Source organism: Saccoglossus kowalevskii, chromosome 2 (assembly GCF_978046115.1).
Source record: "Saccoglossus kowalevskii chromosome 2, keSacKowa6.1, whole genome shotgun sequence".
Taxonomy (NCBI): domain Eukaryota; kingdom Metazoa; phylum Hemichordata; class Enteropneusta; family Harrimaniidae; genus Saccoglossus; species Saccoglossus kowalevskii.
The window spans coordinates 38,026,394-38,047,466 of record NC_140642.1 but is presented as its reverse complement, the minus strand read 5'-3'; the positions used below and the strand labels follow the sequence as shown (position 1 = coordinate 38,047,466).

General features: G+C 34.0%; 1 protein-coding gene across 1 annotated transcript; it reads right to left on the bottom strand.

The window, feature by feature from the left end:
• LOC146749005 (carbohydrate sulfotransferase 9-like) lies at positions 1-2,154 on the bottom strand. The gene is made up of 2 exons (XM_085505827.1): positions 2,107-2,154; positions 1-789 (listed from the first exon to the last, which is right to left on the bottom strand). The coding sequence occupies exons 1-2, from the start codon at positions 2,152-2,154 to the stop codon at positions 1-3; spliced, it is 837 nt and encodes a 278-aa protein (XP_085361953.1).
• Between the last annotated feature and the right edge of the window lie 18,919 nt (positions 2,155-21,073).

Sequence of the window (21,073 nt, the reverse complement as noted above, 5' to 3'; positions counted from 1 at the left end):
CTAATTTTTGAGTTGAAAACTGGAAAATTTAGGAACATCAAAACCGAGAATTTCATAGTCCAACTTGTAATACTCGATAATCCGATTAAACACATACTTGGGCAAAGTTTTAACAGTGTCCTTGTACTTGACATGTCCAGTTTGACTATGCTGCTCTGGTAACTTAATTAAATCATTAATACCGGCTAAATCAAGCATATATGGAACGTCATACTTCATTTTGTCAAGATGTCCAATAAAATCCACATCATAAGCACATATGTGCGAGCAGGCATATTGATTTGCTCCAAATCCTCGTGGGATTTTACCATATGTAGTTATGATTTGTACCAGTTCAGAAAATGTTATGTTGGGTCTCTCCTCTCCAGACACATCCCGATCTGTTAATTTTTCTAAGTAAGGTAAGTAAAACATATACAAGTTCTTAGCCCTGGAATTGTAGTCTACTGCATAGTAATAATACGACACAAGTCGTTCTAATGGATCCCTATAAAAAACTGCTTTTGTGTAATTATTGTATTTTGACATATGTTGCCATGGAATCTGATGTATATATGACGTATTTGGAGAAGTCAGACTTGCGAAGATGTGCTTTAACGTAGTTGAGCCTACTTTCCCAATAAGATTAATCATGAATTTGTGTTTTGATGAAATTCCAAACGTGTTAGTACCCAAATTGTCATCGTATGTTATGTTATACTTTTTGCACATTTTCTTGACTCTATTTTTCCGCTCCTGGCTTGCTAGTTCTGGGTTGTATGTGTTTTTAGATAGTGGTACACCGTGATCCTAAATCAATAAAACAAAAATATATTAAACATAAATGAAACACAACAATGTTTCGTAATTTTTGTGAAATAATAGAACAACATACAATACACTGAAAGGAATAATATCAAAAACAAAAACAAACAAACAATCCAGACAAATAGAAAAACAAAATAACAGCGGGCAAAAATAAAAAAAAGGCAGACTGACAAAAAATTAGACAAAAATAAATAACTTAATGTTAGCAAATTAAATGAACATCAAATAAAACAAGAAATAACAAACAAACAAGAGCCTTGCAGATATATAATTTATAGAAAATAACATTAATTATTTGAAATTAAAGCGGGTAGTCATCACCTATGCCAGTGTCATATGGCCATAACGTGTATTTTTTTTATAAACAAGCGTCTACCCATGAGCCTTTGCGTTTTTGGCATGTGTTGTTATCGTCGCTTGGGTCTCAATTCTTGCGCATGTGCAAGTGAAAACCCCTCCACTTTAAGGTCTATGGGGTGTCGTTATGAAAAAAGTCAAAAAGCGATGGTTTTGAATATTAAGTTAAATAATATGTAGTGAATTATCTCGATTATTACACTGTTAAACGATTAGAACTAAACATGTACCCATGTTTTGTCACTGAACTAACAAACCACGCTTTGCATAGAGACCATAATGTATGCAAAGGTACCGACCCACGAGCATCAGTGATGTACTGTATTATTATACCTCATGAGCATGGCAGCCAATCGGACTCCAATATCTTGGGACTTTTGTCTCTGACCTACACCAATAACAAAAACGCATTTTTTTTAGGCGAGCTAGGCGCCAGATTTTGTACTCATACGAGCTGTCATGAATGCCCATTTGTGGAACATTCTATTTTGTTGTTCTAATTCGATCTGATAATAGTTTGACACTGAACTTCGACCTCTAATGATTTTTGACTATGTGTTGAAAATACGGGGTTAAATAAGTATGCATCATGTATATTATATCAGTTAAATTGAAAACAATCCCAAACAGCAACAAAACTAGATTTGTCCTGAATCGACAATACTGATATAAAGCATAGCAGCTGGGCAATGCTATAAAAACTAATCACCTAACAGTGTGGGTTGTTACCTTTAATCGTCAATCCTGTCTGTACCCCAAATTTACTCAAGCTATACTATTTCGTGGTAATTATAACGTTGCATCATCTTCATTTAACCCAACGAAAATCACAAATTCCTTAAATAATATTCCCTGAAACGTTTATGTACACTCTCAACACTTTTGTGTCATTGCATAAAGACAAACACATTGAGTATGTAATCATCGCAATAGATAACATACTGACAGTAAACCACCGACAGTCCCACTCATTACCCCACGAGACGGCATTTATTTGTCTTTCGTGCATTTTAACCACATTATGAATTGAATTGAAGTGTGAACAGGTAACTGTTTCATGGCTAATGTTTCTCACTTCTTACAACAATATCAAGTGTTTTCGCGATTTAAATATTGCTTATCAATTATGTATAGTCATACTGATGTATATGCATCTAACTTCATTCATTTTTATGAGAAATAATCGTAAATACAAGTATAAAACACGTTACCGTATTTACCAAAGGATTTATTGTTGTATACGTCTTGTATTTATCTGCTTCAAATAGTCTACCCTGGCGTCCACTGGACCCTGTATTAAAAGTTAACATTTACAATGATGGTAACTCCTGTAAACATACAATATTTAAATATCTACATCTGAGAAATAATTACACTTATTTTACAAAGAATGGCCTTCTAATGCGTCCATTCAACACATACACATTTATCAGTATCTATATGTTGATATTATTTTAAGCCAGACTGTTTGAACAACTGCATTGTCATATTGTTTACACATTCCTTATGTTTATGTACGATAAATAAAAGTCCACAGTAGAAAGTTACTTGAATTATTTGAATACATTAACGCAGCATAGATAGATTTAAAATCTTAAACAATGCATTGACATTGTATTGCAGATAGCTGTATGGTCATTTGCCAACACTGTGATGGGTAAATTTGATGTCTTCAAACCCTTCACTTAGGTACCCGGGATTCGAATGTTCCCCACGTTGGACACATTTTGTACTAACTAAAACACAGAAGCCCAATTCGTGTCACCTTCGATTCTCCGACTGCCACGTGCTCGTTCGCCAAGACAGCTTCAAATCACTTTATTAACTTCTCCACTTCTTAGCCAATTACAAGGAAGTATCAAAGGTGCAAGGCGTTGCCTCCAATCAAACAGCCAATCACACAACAGTTTTACACGTCATAACACAATTGATTAATCGTTACTACATTAGGAAAACCACTATCATATTGTCAACGTCAGTTTATATTTATGGGCACTAATGGTCTTGCAATAACATTCCACAGTTGACATTCATATACATCATTCGTTCTGGACTATTACCCTCCAAGACGCCATATAAGCTTGAGAATAACTAGCTCATGAGAACGTGTCGACAGATCTCAGCCAGTCCTGCCATCTTGCCTTAATCAGCCAGCCGTTATCAGTGAATGTCATGACCACTACCAACAAGCAGAAATATAAACCATGACAACACCCGCGTCATTATTGACACGTGGCGTTTTGGACATTGAGCAACGTTGCTTTATGGAATCAGAAGTTACAATTGAATATTCGAATATGCACGTCTCTCCTGTAGAAAAGAAAGACAAGCGAAGCAATTCTAGAACAGCCACACACTTCTTTAGCACTTGTTATGTATGATTTAGAAAAGACAGCAGACATAAATTGACGAATTTAAAAAGGCAGAAATGGTACATACAACGCAATCATTATCGGATACGTCTTGCACCATGTACTTGGATTGTGAGATCCCATGATACATACTGTCAAAATCAACTCTAGATCTTTTTTTGAATTCTTTGGTGTTGGTTAATTATTGTTTATTTATGAATATTAAATGTATACTACAACGATTATAAATATGTGTCATCATCACGTTGTTCTGAATTTTTTTTCTTTCCTTTTTTTTATAAACAGATAAGACACATATATAGTGGAATTGCGTATATTCTAAAAACTGGTTGCCAACACTTATAATTTCAGAACACAAGCACATTAGTCATTATGAAACGTTCACGCCCATTGCGGTGTATTGCATGAATATACGAATATACTCTTCTGTACCTGCGACACGTCGACTGTAAGCACACTGCGCTAAAAACAATACTGCGCAATATAGTACGTAAAGAACACAGCGACTAGTTGGAAATGAACAAACCAGATATAAACAACACGTAGTACATATTACTGTATACACATACAGGCATGTGCTCATGGTTCTGTACAAAGAAACTGTTGATAGAGACACTTCTGACTACCAGCATTTCAAAAGCAAAACAATTATAGATAATTGAACATATTACACATTACAACAGGCAATACGGGATTCAAACTTTCTGCACACCCACAATCATTGCAAAGACCTGTGTTCACTCAGGTATTCATCAGTTTATCGAATCTTACACGTAGAACAAACCTGTCTTTCTGTATTAATTAGTGGTTGAATTACAATGTTTTGAAATATACACTTAAACATTTAGGAACAATTCTTACCTTTACAATAAAACATAACGAATACTGAAAAACACAACAGAACAGCCACATATATTGTTTCACGTCTTCCACTCCTCATGCTAAAAAAGAAATAGCATTGGATTATTCTATTCAAAGAAAATATAGTAATCAGAAAAAGTGAAATTAATTGTTATTGTAGATTTGTGTGTGAAATTATCCTACACAATGTAAATAAAAATATGAAACGTTACCTGTATTTTATACCTCAATGTATTATTATTGCTGAATGCTTGTCTGGACGTGGACAGGGCGAGTGTTAATTACGTAAGTCACATGACCTCACAACAGCCTATCATTACGTGCAGTTACGCAGGGATAATTGCACAAAGCCATTTGCTGTTAATGAATTGTTCATTCAACAGAAAAGGATCATCATTTAGATGTGTCATACGTTATATAACAATCTTTTACATGCAGCATGTTTTCATGGTCATATTTTGAATCAGTACTTGCAGCCACCAACGTTTATATATAAATAAAAATAGAAAATTTGACGAGTTATTTGTGATTAGTGAATGTGAATGCGAATACCTACTCCAATTATTCTAATATCGGGTCAGTATTCAATGAAAACAAGTACTCAACATCTATAGAGCTAATCAATAATAATCCAATATAAATTGGAAAAGTTAATTTAGTGACAGCAGTTGACATTGAAATATACAGCTGTTGTGTTCATGTGATATCCATGCAACAATACTTGTCTAGACTTCTGTCTAATCGTCATTGAATTAACAAATTTGCATTGTAATGAGATGCACATACAACACATATACACATTCTACCGTACTTGACAATCTCTGCATCAGCTGAAATTACTCATGTATATATTTTTCGATATATGTGTACGGACAATAACAAATGATTGTGTATATGTGCATGTTTCACGCTATAACTTGCTTGTCGGAAAATCTGTGTAGTCGTATTATCTGAAACGCTGCCGTCATCAAACAAACTCTTACCGCATATTGTTCATGGCTGGTATTAGTAGATAGATTACGCAACATCCTGTGTGTAGATAGTTTTAATGCCGCCTTTCATGTCTGAATTTATATTTAGTATTAGTAGTAGTTGTTTACTTCAACTGTATAAACAACACGTGTTAATTATCTCTGTATTACTGAGAAATAAATCAGTTCTTCTTCAGGTTTGAAACAGTCAACATCGCCTTGTTTTACTCTCTCGCACACACACATACGTCGAACCTTTTCCCACATTGCTCTCTACAGTGTGTATGGATGGCAGATGTAATCCAATATTAATTGGTGAAGTTAAACTAGTAACAGTTGGTATAAATGCTGTTTGTTTGTTTTGCTGACGAATATAACAATCATAACAGTGTACATCGTAACACTGATTCTTCACAGACAAATAAAAGTGAGAGGCATGAATGAGTACAAATAAGTGTCATTTGCAATTGCATCGTCTAACTCTAAACATTGATTTTAACAGATTAACAAATGTAACGCACACCAGAGTGGGGAAAATATATAATAATAAATTTATTTCAAAATACAAGTTGAGAGAGTTCAAGAACAGCGATTGAAATTTATTTAGTTTTATCATGGACTGTTTTTGCCTTTATGGTTTTATAAACTACATATACAGCAAACACACATGGCGCCACACTTGATGTGTGTACTAACTCAATAGAATGATATGACAATAGAATGATATGACAATAGAATGATATAAAAAAATGTTTACTTTAAACAGACTGTTCACTGATAGAATATATAATCATCAAGATGACGTCACTTATATACAAAGCTGTTGCGTTTTTTAAGAGATGGAAGGTACACGCATATCATTCATAGGCTTTACATCAAAACTGGACTATCGTGGCAGTGCATACTCTACAACTGCTGCCATAGCGAGAAGGACACCCCGAATCAGGGAATTTAACGAAACATTCGACATGAAATTGTTGGCTCAGCTTTTACCCGTTGTATCGATGACTGATTTCAAAAGAGACTGTGGTCATAATGTTTCAGCTAAATCAATTATAAACTTACGTATGTGGGGTCTAAAAAAGCCAATTTTAAACCGACAGTTACGACTAAAGAAATATTGGCCAACCATCTGTGTATTTTGGCAGCGAGCCACAAACCATCAAGGAGTATTTAGGGATTGATTTACCGTGGATAAAAAACACTGGAACATTTAATTTGCAATCTGCACTCCAGTTTTACAAATCTAAAGATATTCGTTGTTTGACTGTCTTGTTGTCGGACAGCGACAATGTTTATAAAGTTGTTAATTTTCATCCGGAATCTTATCCAATCATTGACACATACTTCACTAGGGCGTCGTTTATTCGCAGTACGGCGAATAGTGTTGCTATGGAGATATGCGGTGGGGACAATTTCGTTGCTCTTCATTGGCGAAATATGACAGGCGAAGGGTAAGATAGAGCAAAGCAACATTCTATTTGTGTGTTCATTTAAATCTACGGAGGAATCTGAGAATTATAATATAATATTATATGCCTAGCAATTATACAACACAGTTACTTACAGTTTTGTAGTATGTATTCTGTCAATAGATATCATACATCATCTTGTGTGCAGGCTTTGAAATTATTACATAATAATGTTGGTAAATTAATCTAGTAGTATCCATGACTACGTCGTTTCCTATAATAGTTCATGCCTTTTCGTGGCTCACCCAGTGTACTCTGGAAAAGTAGGAATGACTTCACATGCGTACTCAATATATTTATCTGCCGATTATGGTTTTGATTCATAGCAATATAGAGGGACTGTTGTATTATCTGCTCATTGCATGCGTGCATGCAATTACATAATAGTAGTAAATACATAAGCACTGCTCTGACCGATATATATGATATACAAGTCTAGCTATATTAAATAGTTACCAATAACAACGATATCCAAAAATTATTTACTATATATCCGTATCCTTGAGGACTTCACGGAATAGAGTGAGTCACCACCCAACTTCAGGCTTTAGGCCACAACAAATATACAAACCATGAAGCATGTAGAATTGAGTTAGGCAGTATCCACTACTCAAAGATGCTCAAAATATCATGCTCAAAAATGGCTTAAGACTCAGGGAACTTCCAAAAGATAATATCACAAAAATGGCTTACAATGTGCAAAGTAATTCCCCTTATGACTATACATGGATATCTTCCATTGAAAATATCCTTAAAAATAATAATCAAAATTCACTTTCTGAAAATTTTAAAACATTCTATAAACTTATATTATCAAAATAACAAGCACGACTTTCTACAATAAAGGTGTAACATTTCAATAATAAAAATACAAAAACATGCTTTATGTCTTTTCCATGTTTGTTCTAGAACCAAAAAAATATTTCACCAGCCTGATAGCTCAAGTAGTCTCCCATGCGATTACTAGCCATGCCAGATTGATCTTAACTTTTGTGACAGGTCCATCACATGATCACTCGACTACTGGGATCATTTGAATTTTATTCGAATTGGCGGCCATTTAATGTTTGGAAGTGTTTCGAATTGTCATTCGTTTAACGTGTGTCTTTCGTAAGTTGACCTATGACCTATCCATGCTTCGAAAGTCATTACGATAGTAAACGGCCATTTACGACATATTTATTCACTTTTTCTAACATTTAACGATAAGTCTCGATAATATAACAACATATGTCACATTTCCATGTAATTTTGCTAACTTTACAACAACTTTTCACTACTTTGTAAGCAGTTTGTTTATGATTTCACGGTTTCATAGTGGTATAATCTGCTAATATATGAGGCTTTCCAACACATTTGCTCATTTTTTCTATATTTTTAACTGCGGGGTCTATATTACAATGACTTAGGCAAAATGTATAGGCAAATACGTCTACTTTTCTAATGCTTTTCCTATCTTTTGAGGATGTTTTAGAACATGTTACGGTAAGCTCATTGGGCACTATTCTAATATACAAGACTTTCACTTGCATTTTATTCGCTTTTCGTACTTTATAATTTCGCGGTTAGATATGACAACAACTTAGTTCAAACGTACATGCTATTCTACAAACTTTGCACTCATTTTGTACAGCTTTGTACCCAATTTTAATAGCTGACATCCACTATAGCCGACCGCGAGAGGAAGTTGTGCATTGAAAATACCTGCAAATATTTAAACATTCTATAAACTTAAATTATCAAAATAACCAGCACGACTTTCTGCTATAAAGGTGTTACATTTCAATAATAAAAATACAAAAAATACTTTATGTCTTTTCCATGTTTGTTTCGGAACCAAAAAAAATGTATTTAACAAGCTTGTTAGCTCAAGTAGTCTCCCATGCAATTACGAGGCACGCCCTATTGATATTAACTTTTGTGACAAGTCCATCACATGATCACTCGACTACTGGAATCATTTGAATTTTATTTGAATTGGCGGCCATTTAATGTTTGAAAGTGTTTTGAATTGTCATTCGTAACACGTGTGTCTTTCGTAAGTTGACCTATGACCTATCCATGCTTCGAAAGTCATTACGTCAGCAAACGGCCATTTACGACATATTAATTCACTTTTCCTAATATTTAACTATGGGTCTCAATAATATAACAACATAGGTCACATTTCCATGTAATTTTGCTAACTTTACAACTACTTTTCACTACTTTGTAATCAGTTTGTTTATCATTTCACGGTTTCATAGTGGTATAAGCAGCTAATGTATAAGACTTTTCCAACACATTTGCCCATTTTACTATATTTTTAACCGTGTTGTCGATATTACAATGATTTAGGTAAAATGTATTAGCAAACCCACCTACTTTTCTAATGCTTTTCCTATCGTTTAAGGATGTTTTAGAACATGTTACGGTAAGCTCATTGGGCACTATTCTAATATACAAGACTTTCACTTGCATTTTATTCGCTTTTCGTACTTTATAATTTCGCGGTTAGATATGACAACAACTTAGTTCAAACGTACATGCTATTCTACCAACTTTGCACTCATTTTGTACAGCTTTGTACGCAATTTTAATAGCTGACATCCACTATAGCTGACCGCGAGAGGAAGTTGTGCATTGAAAATACTTGCAAATATTTAAACATTCTATAAACTTAAATTATCAAAATAACCAGCACGACTTTCTGCTATAAAGGTGTTACATTTCAATAATAAAAATACAAAAAATACTTTATGTCTTTTCCATGTTTGTTTCGGAACCAAAAAAAAATGTATTTAACAAGCTTGTTAGCTCAAGTAGTCTCCCATGCAATTACGAGGCACGCCCTATTGATATTAACTTTTGTGACAGGTCCATCACATGATCACTCGACTACTGGAATCATTTGAATTTTATTTGAATTGGCGGCCATTTAATGTTTGAAAGTGTTTTGAATTGTCATTCGTAACACGTGTGTCTTTCGTAAGTTGACCTATGACCTATCCATGCTTCGAAAGTCATTACGTCAGCAAACGGCCATTTACGACATATTAATTCACTTTTCCTAATATTTAACTATGGGTCTCAATAATATAACAACATAGGTCACATTTCCATGTAATTTTGCTAACTTTACAACTACTTTTCACTACTTTGTAATCAGTTTGTTTATCATTTCATGGTTTCATAGTGGTATAATCTGCTAATGTATAAGACTTTTCCAACAACTTGGCTCTTTTTTTCTATATTTTTAACCGTGTTGTCGATATTACAATGACCTAGGTAAAATGTATTAGCAAAACCACCTACTTTTCTAATGTTTTTCCTATCGTTTTAGGATGTTTTAGAACATGCTACGGTAAGCTCATAGGGTACTATTCTAATATACGAGACGTTCACTTACATTTTATTCACTTTCCGTACTTTATAATTTTACGGTTAGATATGACAACAACTTAGTTCAAATATACACGCTATTTTACCAACTTTGCACTCACTTTGTACAGCTTTGTACGCAATTTTTATAGCTGACATCCACTATAGCCGACCGCAAGAGGGAGTTGTGCATTGAAAATACGTGCAAATTTTTAAACATTCTATAAACTTAAATTATCAAAATAACCAGCACGACTTTCTGCTATAAAGGTGTTACATTTCAATAATAAAAATACAAAAAAATACTTTATGTCTTTTCCATGTTTGTTTCGGAACCAAAAAAAATGTAGTTAACAAGCTTGTTAGCTCAAGTAGTCTCCCATGCAATTACGAGGCACGCCCTATTGATATTAACTTTTGTGACAGGTCCATCACATGATCACTCGACTACTGGAATCATTTGAATTTTATTTGAATTGGCGGCCATTTAATGTTTGAAAGTGTTTTGAATTGTCATTTGTATCACGTGTGTCTTTCGTAAGTTGACCTATGACCTATCCATGCTTCGAAAGTCAGTACGTCAGCAAACGGCCATTTACGACATATTAATTCACTTTTCCTAACATTTAACTATGGGTGTCGATAATATAAGAACATAGGTCACATTTCCATGTAATTTTGCTAACTTTACAACTACTTTTCACTACTTTGTAATCAGTTTGTTTATCATTTCACGGTTTCATAGTGGTATAATCTGCTAATGTATAAGAATTGTCCAACACATTTGCTCATTTTACTATATTTTTAACTGTGGGGTCGATATTACAATGACTTAGGTAAAATGTATTAGCAAACCCACCTACTTTTCTAATGCTTTTCCTATCTGTTGAGGATGTTTTAGAACATGTTACGGTAAGCTCATTGGGCACTATTCTAATATACAAGACTTTCACTTGCATTTTATTCACTTTTCGTACTTTATAATTTCGCGGTTAGATATGACAACAACTTAGTTCAAACATACACGCTATTCTACAAACTTTGCACTCATTTTGTACAGCTTTGTACGCAATTTTAATAGCTGACATCCACTATAGCCGACCGCGAGAGGGAGTTGTGCATTGAAAATACGTGCAACTTTTAAAACATTATATAAACTTAAATTATCAAAATAACCAGCACGACTTTTTGCTATAAAGGTGTTACATTTCAATAATAAAAATACAAAAAAATACTTTATGTCTTTTCCATGTTTGTTTCGGAACCAAAAAAAATGTAGTTAACAAGCTTGTTAGCTCAAGTAGTCTCCCATGCAATAACGAAGCTCGCCCTATTGATCTTAACTTTTGTGACATGTCCATCACATGATCACTCGACTACTGGGATCATTTGAATTTTATTCGAATTGGCGGCCATTTAATGATTGAAAGTGTTTCGAATTGTCATTCGTATCACGTGTGTCTTTCGTAAGTTGACCTCTGACCTATCTATGCTTAGAAAGTCAGTACGTTAGTAAACGGCCGTTTACGACATATTAATTCACTTTTCCTAACATTTAACTATGGGTGTCGATAATATAAGAACATAGGTCACATTTCCATGTAATTTTGCTAACTTTACAACTACTTTTCACTACATTGTAATCAGTTTGTTTATCATTTCATGGTTTCATAGTGGTATAATCTGCTAATGTATAAGACTTTTCCAACAACTTGGCTCTTTTTTTCTATATTTTTAACCGTGTTGTCGATATTACAATGACCTAGGTAAAATGTATTAGCAAAACCACCTACTTTTCTAATGTTTTTCCTATCGTTTTAGGATGTTTTAGAACATGCTACGGTAAGCTCATAGGGCACTATTCTAATATACGAGACGTTCACTTGCATTTTATTCACTTTCCGTACTTTATAATTTTACGGTTAGATATGACAACAACTTAGTTCAAACATACACGCTATTCTACCAACTTTGCACTCACTTTGTACAGCTTTGTACGCAATTTTAAAAGCTGACATCCACTATAGCCGATCTCAAGAGGGAGTTATGCATTGAAAATACGTGCAAATTTTTAAACATTCTATAAACTTAAATTGTCAAAATAACCAGCACGACTTTCTGCTACAAAGGTGTTACATTTCAATAATAAAAATACAAAAAAAAATACTTTATGTCTTTTCCATGTTTGTTACGGAACCAAAAAAAATGTATTTCACAAGCTTGTTAGCTCAAGTAGTCTCCTGTGCAATTACTATCCAAGCCCCATAGATCTTAACTTTTGTAACAGGCACATCACATGATCACTCGACTACTGAAATCATTTGAATTTTTTCGAATTGGCGGCCATTTAATCTGTGGAAGTGTTTCGAATTGTCATTCGTATCACATGTGTCTCTCGTAAGTTGACCTATGACCTATCCATGCTTCGAAAGTCAGTACGTTAGTAAACGGCCATTTACGACATATTAATTCACTTTTCCTAATATTTAACTATGGGTCTCAATAATATAGCAGTATAGGCCACATTTCCATGTAATTTTGCTAACTTTACAACTACTTTTCACTACTTTGTAAGCAGTTTGTTTATCATTTCACGTATTCATAGTGGTATAATCTGCTAATATATCAGGCTTTTCCAACACATTTGCTCATTTTACTATATTTTTAACTGTGGGGTCGATATTACAATGACTTAGGTAAAATGTATTAGCAAACCCACCTACTTTTCTAATGCTTTTCCTATCTGTTGAGGATGTTTTAGAACATGTTACGGTAAGCACATTGGGCACTATTCTAATATACATGACTTTCACTTGCATTTTATTCACTTTTCGTACTTTATAATTTCGCGGTTAGATATGACAACAGCTTAGTTCAAACATACACGCTATTCTACAAACTTTGCACACATTTTGTACAGCTTTGTACGCAATTTTAATAGCTGACATCCACTATAGCCGACCGCGAGAGGGAGTTGTGCATTGAAAATACGTGCAACTTTTAAAATATTATATAAACTTAAATTATCAAAATAACCAGCACGACTTTCTGCTATAAAGGTGTTACATTTCAATAATAAAAATACAAAAAAATACTTTATGTCTTTTCCATGTTTGTTTCGGAACCAAAAAAAAATATGTATTTAACAAGCTTGTTAGCTCAAGTAGTCTCTCATGCAATAACGAAGCACGCCCTATTGATCTTAACTTTTGTGACATGTCCATCACATGATCACTCGACTACTGGGATCATTTGAATTTTATTCGAATTGGCGTCCATTTAATGTTTGAAAGTGTTTCGAATTGTCATTCGTATCACGTGTGTCTTTCGTAAGTTGACCTCTGACCTATCTATGCTTAGAAAGTCAGTACGTCAGTAAACGGCCGTTTACGACATATTAATTCACTTTTCCTAACATTTAACTATGGGTGTCGATAATATAAGAACATAGGTCACATTTCCATGTAATTTTGCTAACTTTACAACTACTCTTCACTACTTTGTAATCAGTTTGTTTATCATTTCACGGTTTCATAGTGGTATAATCTGCTAATGTATAAGACTTTTCCAACACATTTGCCCATTTTACTATATTTTTAACCGTGTTGTCGATATTACAATGACTTAGGTAAAATGTATTAGCAAACCCACCTACTTTTCTAATGCTTTTCCTATCGTTTTAGGATGTTTTAGAACATGCTACGGTAAGCTCATAGGGCACTTTTCTAATATACGAGACGTTCACTTGCATTTTATTCACCTTCCGTACTTTATAATTTTACGGTTAGATATGACAACAACTTAGTTCAAACATACACGCTATTCTACAAACTTTGCACTCACTTTGTACAGCTTTGTACGCAATTTTAATAGCTGACATCCACTATAGCCGACCGCAAGAGGGAGTTGTGCATTGAAAATACGTTCACTTGCATTTTATTCACTTTCCGTACTTTATAATTTTACGGCTAGATATGACAACAACTTAGTTCAAACATACACGCTATTCTACCAACTTTGCACTCACTTTGCACAGCTTTGTACGCAATTTTAATAGCTGACATCCACTATAGCCGACCGCAAGAGGGAGTTGTGCATTGAAAATACGTGCAAATTTTTAAACATTCTATAAACTTAAATTGTCAAAATAACCAGCACGACTTTCTGCTATAAAGGTGTTACATTTCAATAATAAAAATACAAAAAAAATACTTTATGTCTTTTCCATGTTTGTTACGGAACCAAAAAAAAATGTATTTCACCAGCTTGTTAGCTCAAGTAGTCTCCTGTGCAATTACTATCCACGCCCCATAGATCTTAAATTTTGTGACAGGCCCATCACATGATCACTTGACTACTGGGATCATTTGAATTTTATTCGAATTGCCGGCCATTTAAACTTTGGAAGTGTTTCGAATTGTCATTCGTTTCACGTGTGTCTTTCGTAAGTTGACCTCTGACCTATCTATGCTTCGAAAGTCAGTACGTTAGTAAACGGCCGTTTACGACATATTAATTCACTTTTCCTAACATTTAACTATGGGTGTCGATAATATAAGAACATAGGTCACATTTCCACGTAATTTTGCTAACATTACAACTACTTTTCACTACTTTGTAATCAGTTTGTTTATCATTTCATGGTTTCATAGTGGTATAATCTGCTAATGTATAAGACTTTTCCAACAACTTGGCTCTTTTTTTCTATATTTTTAACCGTGTTGTCGATATTACAATGACCTAGGTAAAATGTATTAGCAAAACCACCTACTTTTCTAATGTTTTTCCTATCGTTTTAGGATGTTTTAGAACATGCTACGGTAAGCTCATAGGGCACTATTCTAATATACGAGACGTTCACTTGCATTTTATTCACTTTCCGTACTTTATAATTTTACGGTTAGATATGACAACAACTTAGTTCAAACATACACGCTATTCTACAAACTTTGCACTCACTTTGTACAGCTTTGTACGCAATTTTAATAGCTGACATCCACTATAGCCGACCGCAAGAGGGAGTTGTGCATTGAAAATACGTTCACTTGCATTTTATTCACTTTCCGTACTTTATAATTTTACGGCTAGATATGACAACAACTTAGTTCAAACATACACGCTATTCTACCAACTTTGCACTCACTTTGCACAGCTTTGTACGCAATTTTAATAGCTGACATCCACTATAGCCGACCGCAAGAGGGAGTTGTGCATTGAAAATACGTGCAAATTTGTAAACATTCTATAAACTTAAATTGTCAAAATAACCAGCACGACTTTCTGCTATAAAGGTGTTACATTTCAATAATAAAAATACAAAAAAAATACTTTATGTCTTTTCCATGTTTGTTACGGAACCAAAAAAAAATGTATTTCACCAGCTTGTTAGCTCAAGTAGTCTCCTGTGCAATTACTATCCACGCCCCATAGATCTTAAATTTTGTGACAGGCCCATCACATGATCACTTGACTACTGGGATCATTTGAATTTTATTCGAATTGCCGGCCATTTAAACTTTGGAAGTGTTTCGAATTGTCATTCGTTTCACGTGTGTCTTTCGTAAGTTGACCTCTGACCTATCTATGCTTCGAAAGTCAGTACGTTAGTAAACGGCCATTTACGACATATTAATTCACTTTTCCTAACATTTAACTATGGGTGTCGATAATATAAGAACATAGGTCACATTTCCATGTAATTTTGCTAACTTTACAACTACTTTTCACTACTTTGTAATCAGTTTGTTTATCATTTTATGGTTTCATAGTGGTATAATCTGCTAATGTATAAGACTTTTCCAACACATTTGCTCATTTTACTATATTTTTAACTGTGGGGTCGATATTACAATGACTTAGGTAAAATGTATTAGCAAACCCACCTACTTTTCTAATGCTTTTCCTATCTTTTGAGGATGTTTTAGAACATGCTACGGTAAGCTCATAGGGTACTATTCTAATATACGAGACGTTCACTTGCATTTTATTCACTTTCCGTACTTTATAATTTCGCGGTTAGATATGACAACAACTTAGTTCAAACATACACGCTATTCTACCAACTTTGCACTCACTTTGTACAGCTTTGTACGCAATTTTAATAGCTGACATCCACTATAGCCGACCGCAAGAGGGAGTTGTGCATTGAAAATACGTGCAAATTTTTAAACATTCTATAAACTTAAATTATCAAAAAAACCAGCACGACTTTCTGCTATAAAGGAGTTACATTTCAATAAAAAAAATACAAAAAAATACTTTATGTCTTTTCCATGTTTGTTACGGAACCAAAAAAAATGTATTTCACCAGCTTGTTAGCTCAAGTAGTCTCCTGTGCAATTACTATCCACGCCCCATAGATCTTAAATTTTGTGACAGGCCCATCACATGATCACTTGACTACTGGGATCATTTGAATTTTTTTCGAATTGCCGGCCATTTAATCTTTGGAAGTGTTTCGAATTGTCATTCGTTTCACGTGTGTCTTTCGTAAGTTGACCTCTGACCTATCTATGCTTCGAAAGTCAGTACGTTAGTAAACGACCATTTACGACATATTCATTCACTTTTCCTAACATTTAACTATGGGTGTCGATAATATAAGAACATAGGTCACATTTCCATGTAATTATGCTAACTTTACAACTACTTTTCACTACTTTGTAATCAGTTTGTTTATCATTTTATGGTTTCTTAGTGGTATAATCTGCTAATATATGAGGCTTTTCCAACACATTTGCTCATTTTACTATATTTTTAACTGTGGGGTCGATATTACAATGACTTAGGAAAAATGTATTAGCAAACCCACCTACTTTTCTAATGCTTTTCCTATCGTTTTAGGGTGTTTTAGAACATGTTACGGTAAGCTCATAGGGCACTATTCTAATATACTAGACGTTCACTTGCATTTTATTAACTTTCCGTACTTTATAATGTTACGGTTTGATATGACAACAACTTAGTTCAAACATACACGCTATTCTACTAACTTTGCACTCACTTTGTACAGCTTTGTATGCAATTTTAATAGCTGACATCCACTATAGCCGACCGCAAGAGGGAGATGTGCATTGAAAATACGTGCAAATTTTAAAACATTATATAAACTTAAATTATCAAAATAACCAGCACGACTTTCTACTATAAAGGTGTTAAATTTCAATAACAAAAATACAAAAAAATGAGTTATGTCTTTTCCATGTTTGTTACGGAACCAAAAAATATGTTTTTCACCAGCTTGTTAGCTCAAGTAGTCTCCTGTGCAATTACTAGCCGCGCCCCATAGATCTTAAATTTTGTGACAGGCCCATCACATGATCACTAGACTACTGGGATCATTTGAATTTTATTCGAATTGGCCGCCATTTAATGTTTGAAAGTGTTTCGAATTGTCATTCGTTTCACGTGTGTCTTTCGTAAGTTGACCTATGACATATCCATGCTTCGAAAGTCAGTACGTGATCAAACGGTCATTTACGACATATTAAATCACTTTTCCTAATATTTAACTATGGGTCTCAATAATATAACAACATAGGTCACATTTCCATGTAATTTTGCTAACTTTACAACTACTTTTCACTACTTTGTAATCAGTTTGTTTATAATTTCACGGTTTCATAGTGGTATAATCTGCTAATGTATAAGACTTTTCCAACACATTTGCCCATTTTACTATATTTTTAACCGTGTTGTCGATATTACAATGACTTAGGTAAAATGTATTAGCAAAACCACCTACTTTTCTAATGCTTTTCCTATCGTTTTAGGATGTTTTAGAACATGCTACGGTAAGTTCACAGGGCACTATTCTAATATACGAGACGTTCACTTGCATTTTATTCACTTTCCGTACTTTATAATTTTACGGTTAGATATGACAACAACTTAGTTCAAACATACACGCTATTCTACCAACTTTGCACTCACTTTGTACAGCTTTGTACGCAATTTTAATAGCTGACATCCAATATAGCCGACCGCAAGAGGGAGTTGTGCATTGAAAATACGTGCAAATTTTTAAACATTCTATAAACTTAAATTGTCAAAATAACCAGCACGACTTTCTACTATAAAGGTGTTATATTTCAATAATAAACATACACAAAAATGCGTTATGTCTTTTCCATGTTTGTTTCGGAACCAAAAAAATGTTTTTCACCAGCTTGTTAGCTCAAGTAGTCTCCCATGCAATTACTAACCACGCCCGATAGATCTTAACTTTTGTAACAGGCACATCACATGATAACTCGACTACTGGAATCATTTAAATTTTTTCGAATTGGCGGCCATTTAGTCTGTGGAAGTGTTTCGAATTGTGTTTCGTTTCACGTGTGTCTTTCGTAAGTTGACCTCTGACCTATCTATGCTTCGAAAGTCAGTACGTTAGTAAACGGCCATTTACGACATATTAATTCACTTTTCCTAACATTTAACTATGGGTGTCGATAATATAACTACATAGGTCACATTTCCATGTAATTTTGCTAACTTTACAACTACTTTTCACTACTTTGTAATCAGTTTGTTTATCATTTCACGGTTTCATAGTGGTATAATCTGCTAATGTATAAGATTTTTTCCAACACCTTTGCTCATTTTTTCTATATTTTTAACCGTGTTGTCGATATTACAATGACTTAGGTAAAATGTATTAGCAAAACCACCTACTTTTCTAATGCTTTTCCAATCGTTTTAGGATGTTTTAGAACATGCTACAGTAAGCTCATAGGGCACTATTCTAATATACGAGACGTTCACTTGCATTTTATTCACTTTCCGTACTTTATAATTTTACGGTTAGATATGACAACAACTTAGTTCAAACATACACGCTATTCTACCAACTTTGCACTCACTTTGTACAGCTTTGTACGCAATTTTTATAGCTGACATCCACTACAGCCGACCGCAAGAGGGAGTTGTGCATTGAAAATACGTGCAAATATTTAAACATTCTATAAACTTAAATTATCAAAATAACCAGCACGACTTTCTGCTATAAAGGTGTTACATTTCAATAATAAAAATACAAAAAAATACTTTATGTCTTTTCCATGTTTGTTTTGGAACCAAAAAAAATGTATTTAACAAGCTTGTTAGCTCAAGTAGTCTCCCATGCAATTACGAGGCACGCTCTATTGATCTTAACTTTTGTGACATGTCCATCACATGGTCACTCGACTACTGGGATCATTTGAATTTTATTCGAATTGGCGGCCATTTAATCTTTGGAAGTGTTTCGAATTGTCATTCGTTTCACGTGTGACTTTCGTAAGTTGACCTCTGAACTATCTATGCTTCGAAAGTCAGTACGTTAGTAAACGGCCATTTACGACATATTAATTCACTTTTCCTAACATTTAACTATGGGTGTCAATAATATAACAACATAGGTCACATTTCCATGTAATTTTGCTAACTTTACAACTACTTTTCACTACTTTGTAATCAGTTTGTTTATCATTTCACGGTTTCATAGTGGTATAATCTGCTAATGTATAAGATTTTTTCCAACACCTTTGCTCATTTTTTCTATATTTTTAACCGTGTTGTCGATATTACAATGACTTAGGTAAAATGTATTAGCAAAACCACCTACTTTTCTAATGCTTTTCCAATCGTTTTAGGATGTTTTAGAACATGCTACAGTAAGCTCATAGGGCACTATTCTAATATACGAGACGTTCACTTGCATTTTATTCACTTTCCGTACTTTATAATTTTACGGTTAGATATGACAACAACTTAGTTCAAACATACACGCTATTCTACCAACTTTGCACTCACTTTGTACAGCTTTGTACGCAATTTTTATAGCTGACATCCACTACAGCCGACCGCAAGAGGGAGTTGTGCATTGAAAATACGTGCAAATATTTAAACATTCTATAAACTTAAATTATCAAAATAACCAGCACGACTTTCTGCTATAAAGGTGTTACATTTCAATAATAAAAATACAAAAAAATACTTTATGTCTTTTCCATGTTTGTTTTGGAACCAAAAAAAATGTATTTAACAAGCTTGTTAGCTCAAGTAGTCTCCCATGCAATTACGAGGCACGCTCTATTGATCTTAACTTTTGTGACATGTCCATCACATGGTCACTCGACTACTGGGATCATTTGAATTTTATTCGAATTGGCGGCCATTTAATCTTTGGAAGTGTTTCGAATTGTCATTCGTTTCACGTGTGTCTTTCGTAAGTTGACCTCTGACCTATCTATGCTTCGAAAGTCAGTACGTTAGTAAACGGCCATTTACGACATGTTAATTCACTTTTCCTAACATTTAACTATGGGTGTCAATAATATAACAACATAGGTCACATTTCCATGTAATTTTGCTAACTTTACAACTACTTTTCACTACTTTGTAATCAGTTTGTTTATCATTTCACGGTTTCATGGTGGTATAATCTGCTAATGTATAAGACTTTTCCAACACCTTTGCTCTTTTTTTCTATATTTTTAACCGTGTTGTCGATATTACAATGACCTAGGTGAAATGTATTAGCAAAACCACCTACTTTTCTAATGCTTTTCCTATCGTTTTAGGATGTTTTAGAACATGCTACGGTAAGCTCATAGGGCACTATTCTAATATACGAGACGTTCACTTGCATTTTATTCACTTTCCGTACTTTATAATTTTACGGTTAGATATGACAACAACTTAGTTCAAACATACACGCTATTCTACCAACTTTGCACTCACTTTGTACAGCTTTGTACGCAATTTTTATAGCTGACATCCACTATAGCCGACCGCAAGATGGATTTGTGCATTGAAAATACGTGCAAATTTTAAACATTTTATAAACTTAAATTATCAAAATAACCAGCAGGACTTTCTGCTATTAAGGTGT

Bases quoted from the DNA above. Each gene is read 5' to 3' on its own strand.
- LOC146749005 (XM_085505827.1), bottom strand. From the start codon at position 2,154: ATGCCGTCTCGTGGGGTAATGAGTGGGACTGTCGGTGGTTTACTGTCA. The intron at 790-2,106 runs GTATGTTATCTA...TTATTGATTTAG, and splicing joins CTGTCGGTGGTTTACTGTCA to GATCACGGTGTACCACTATC.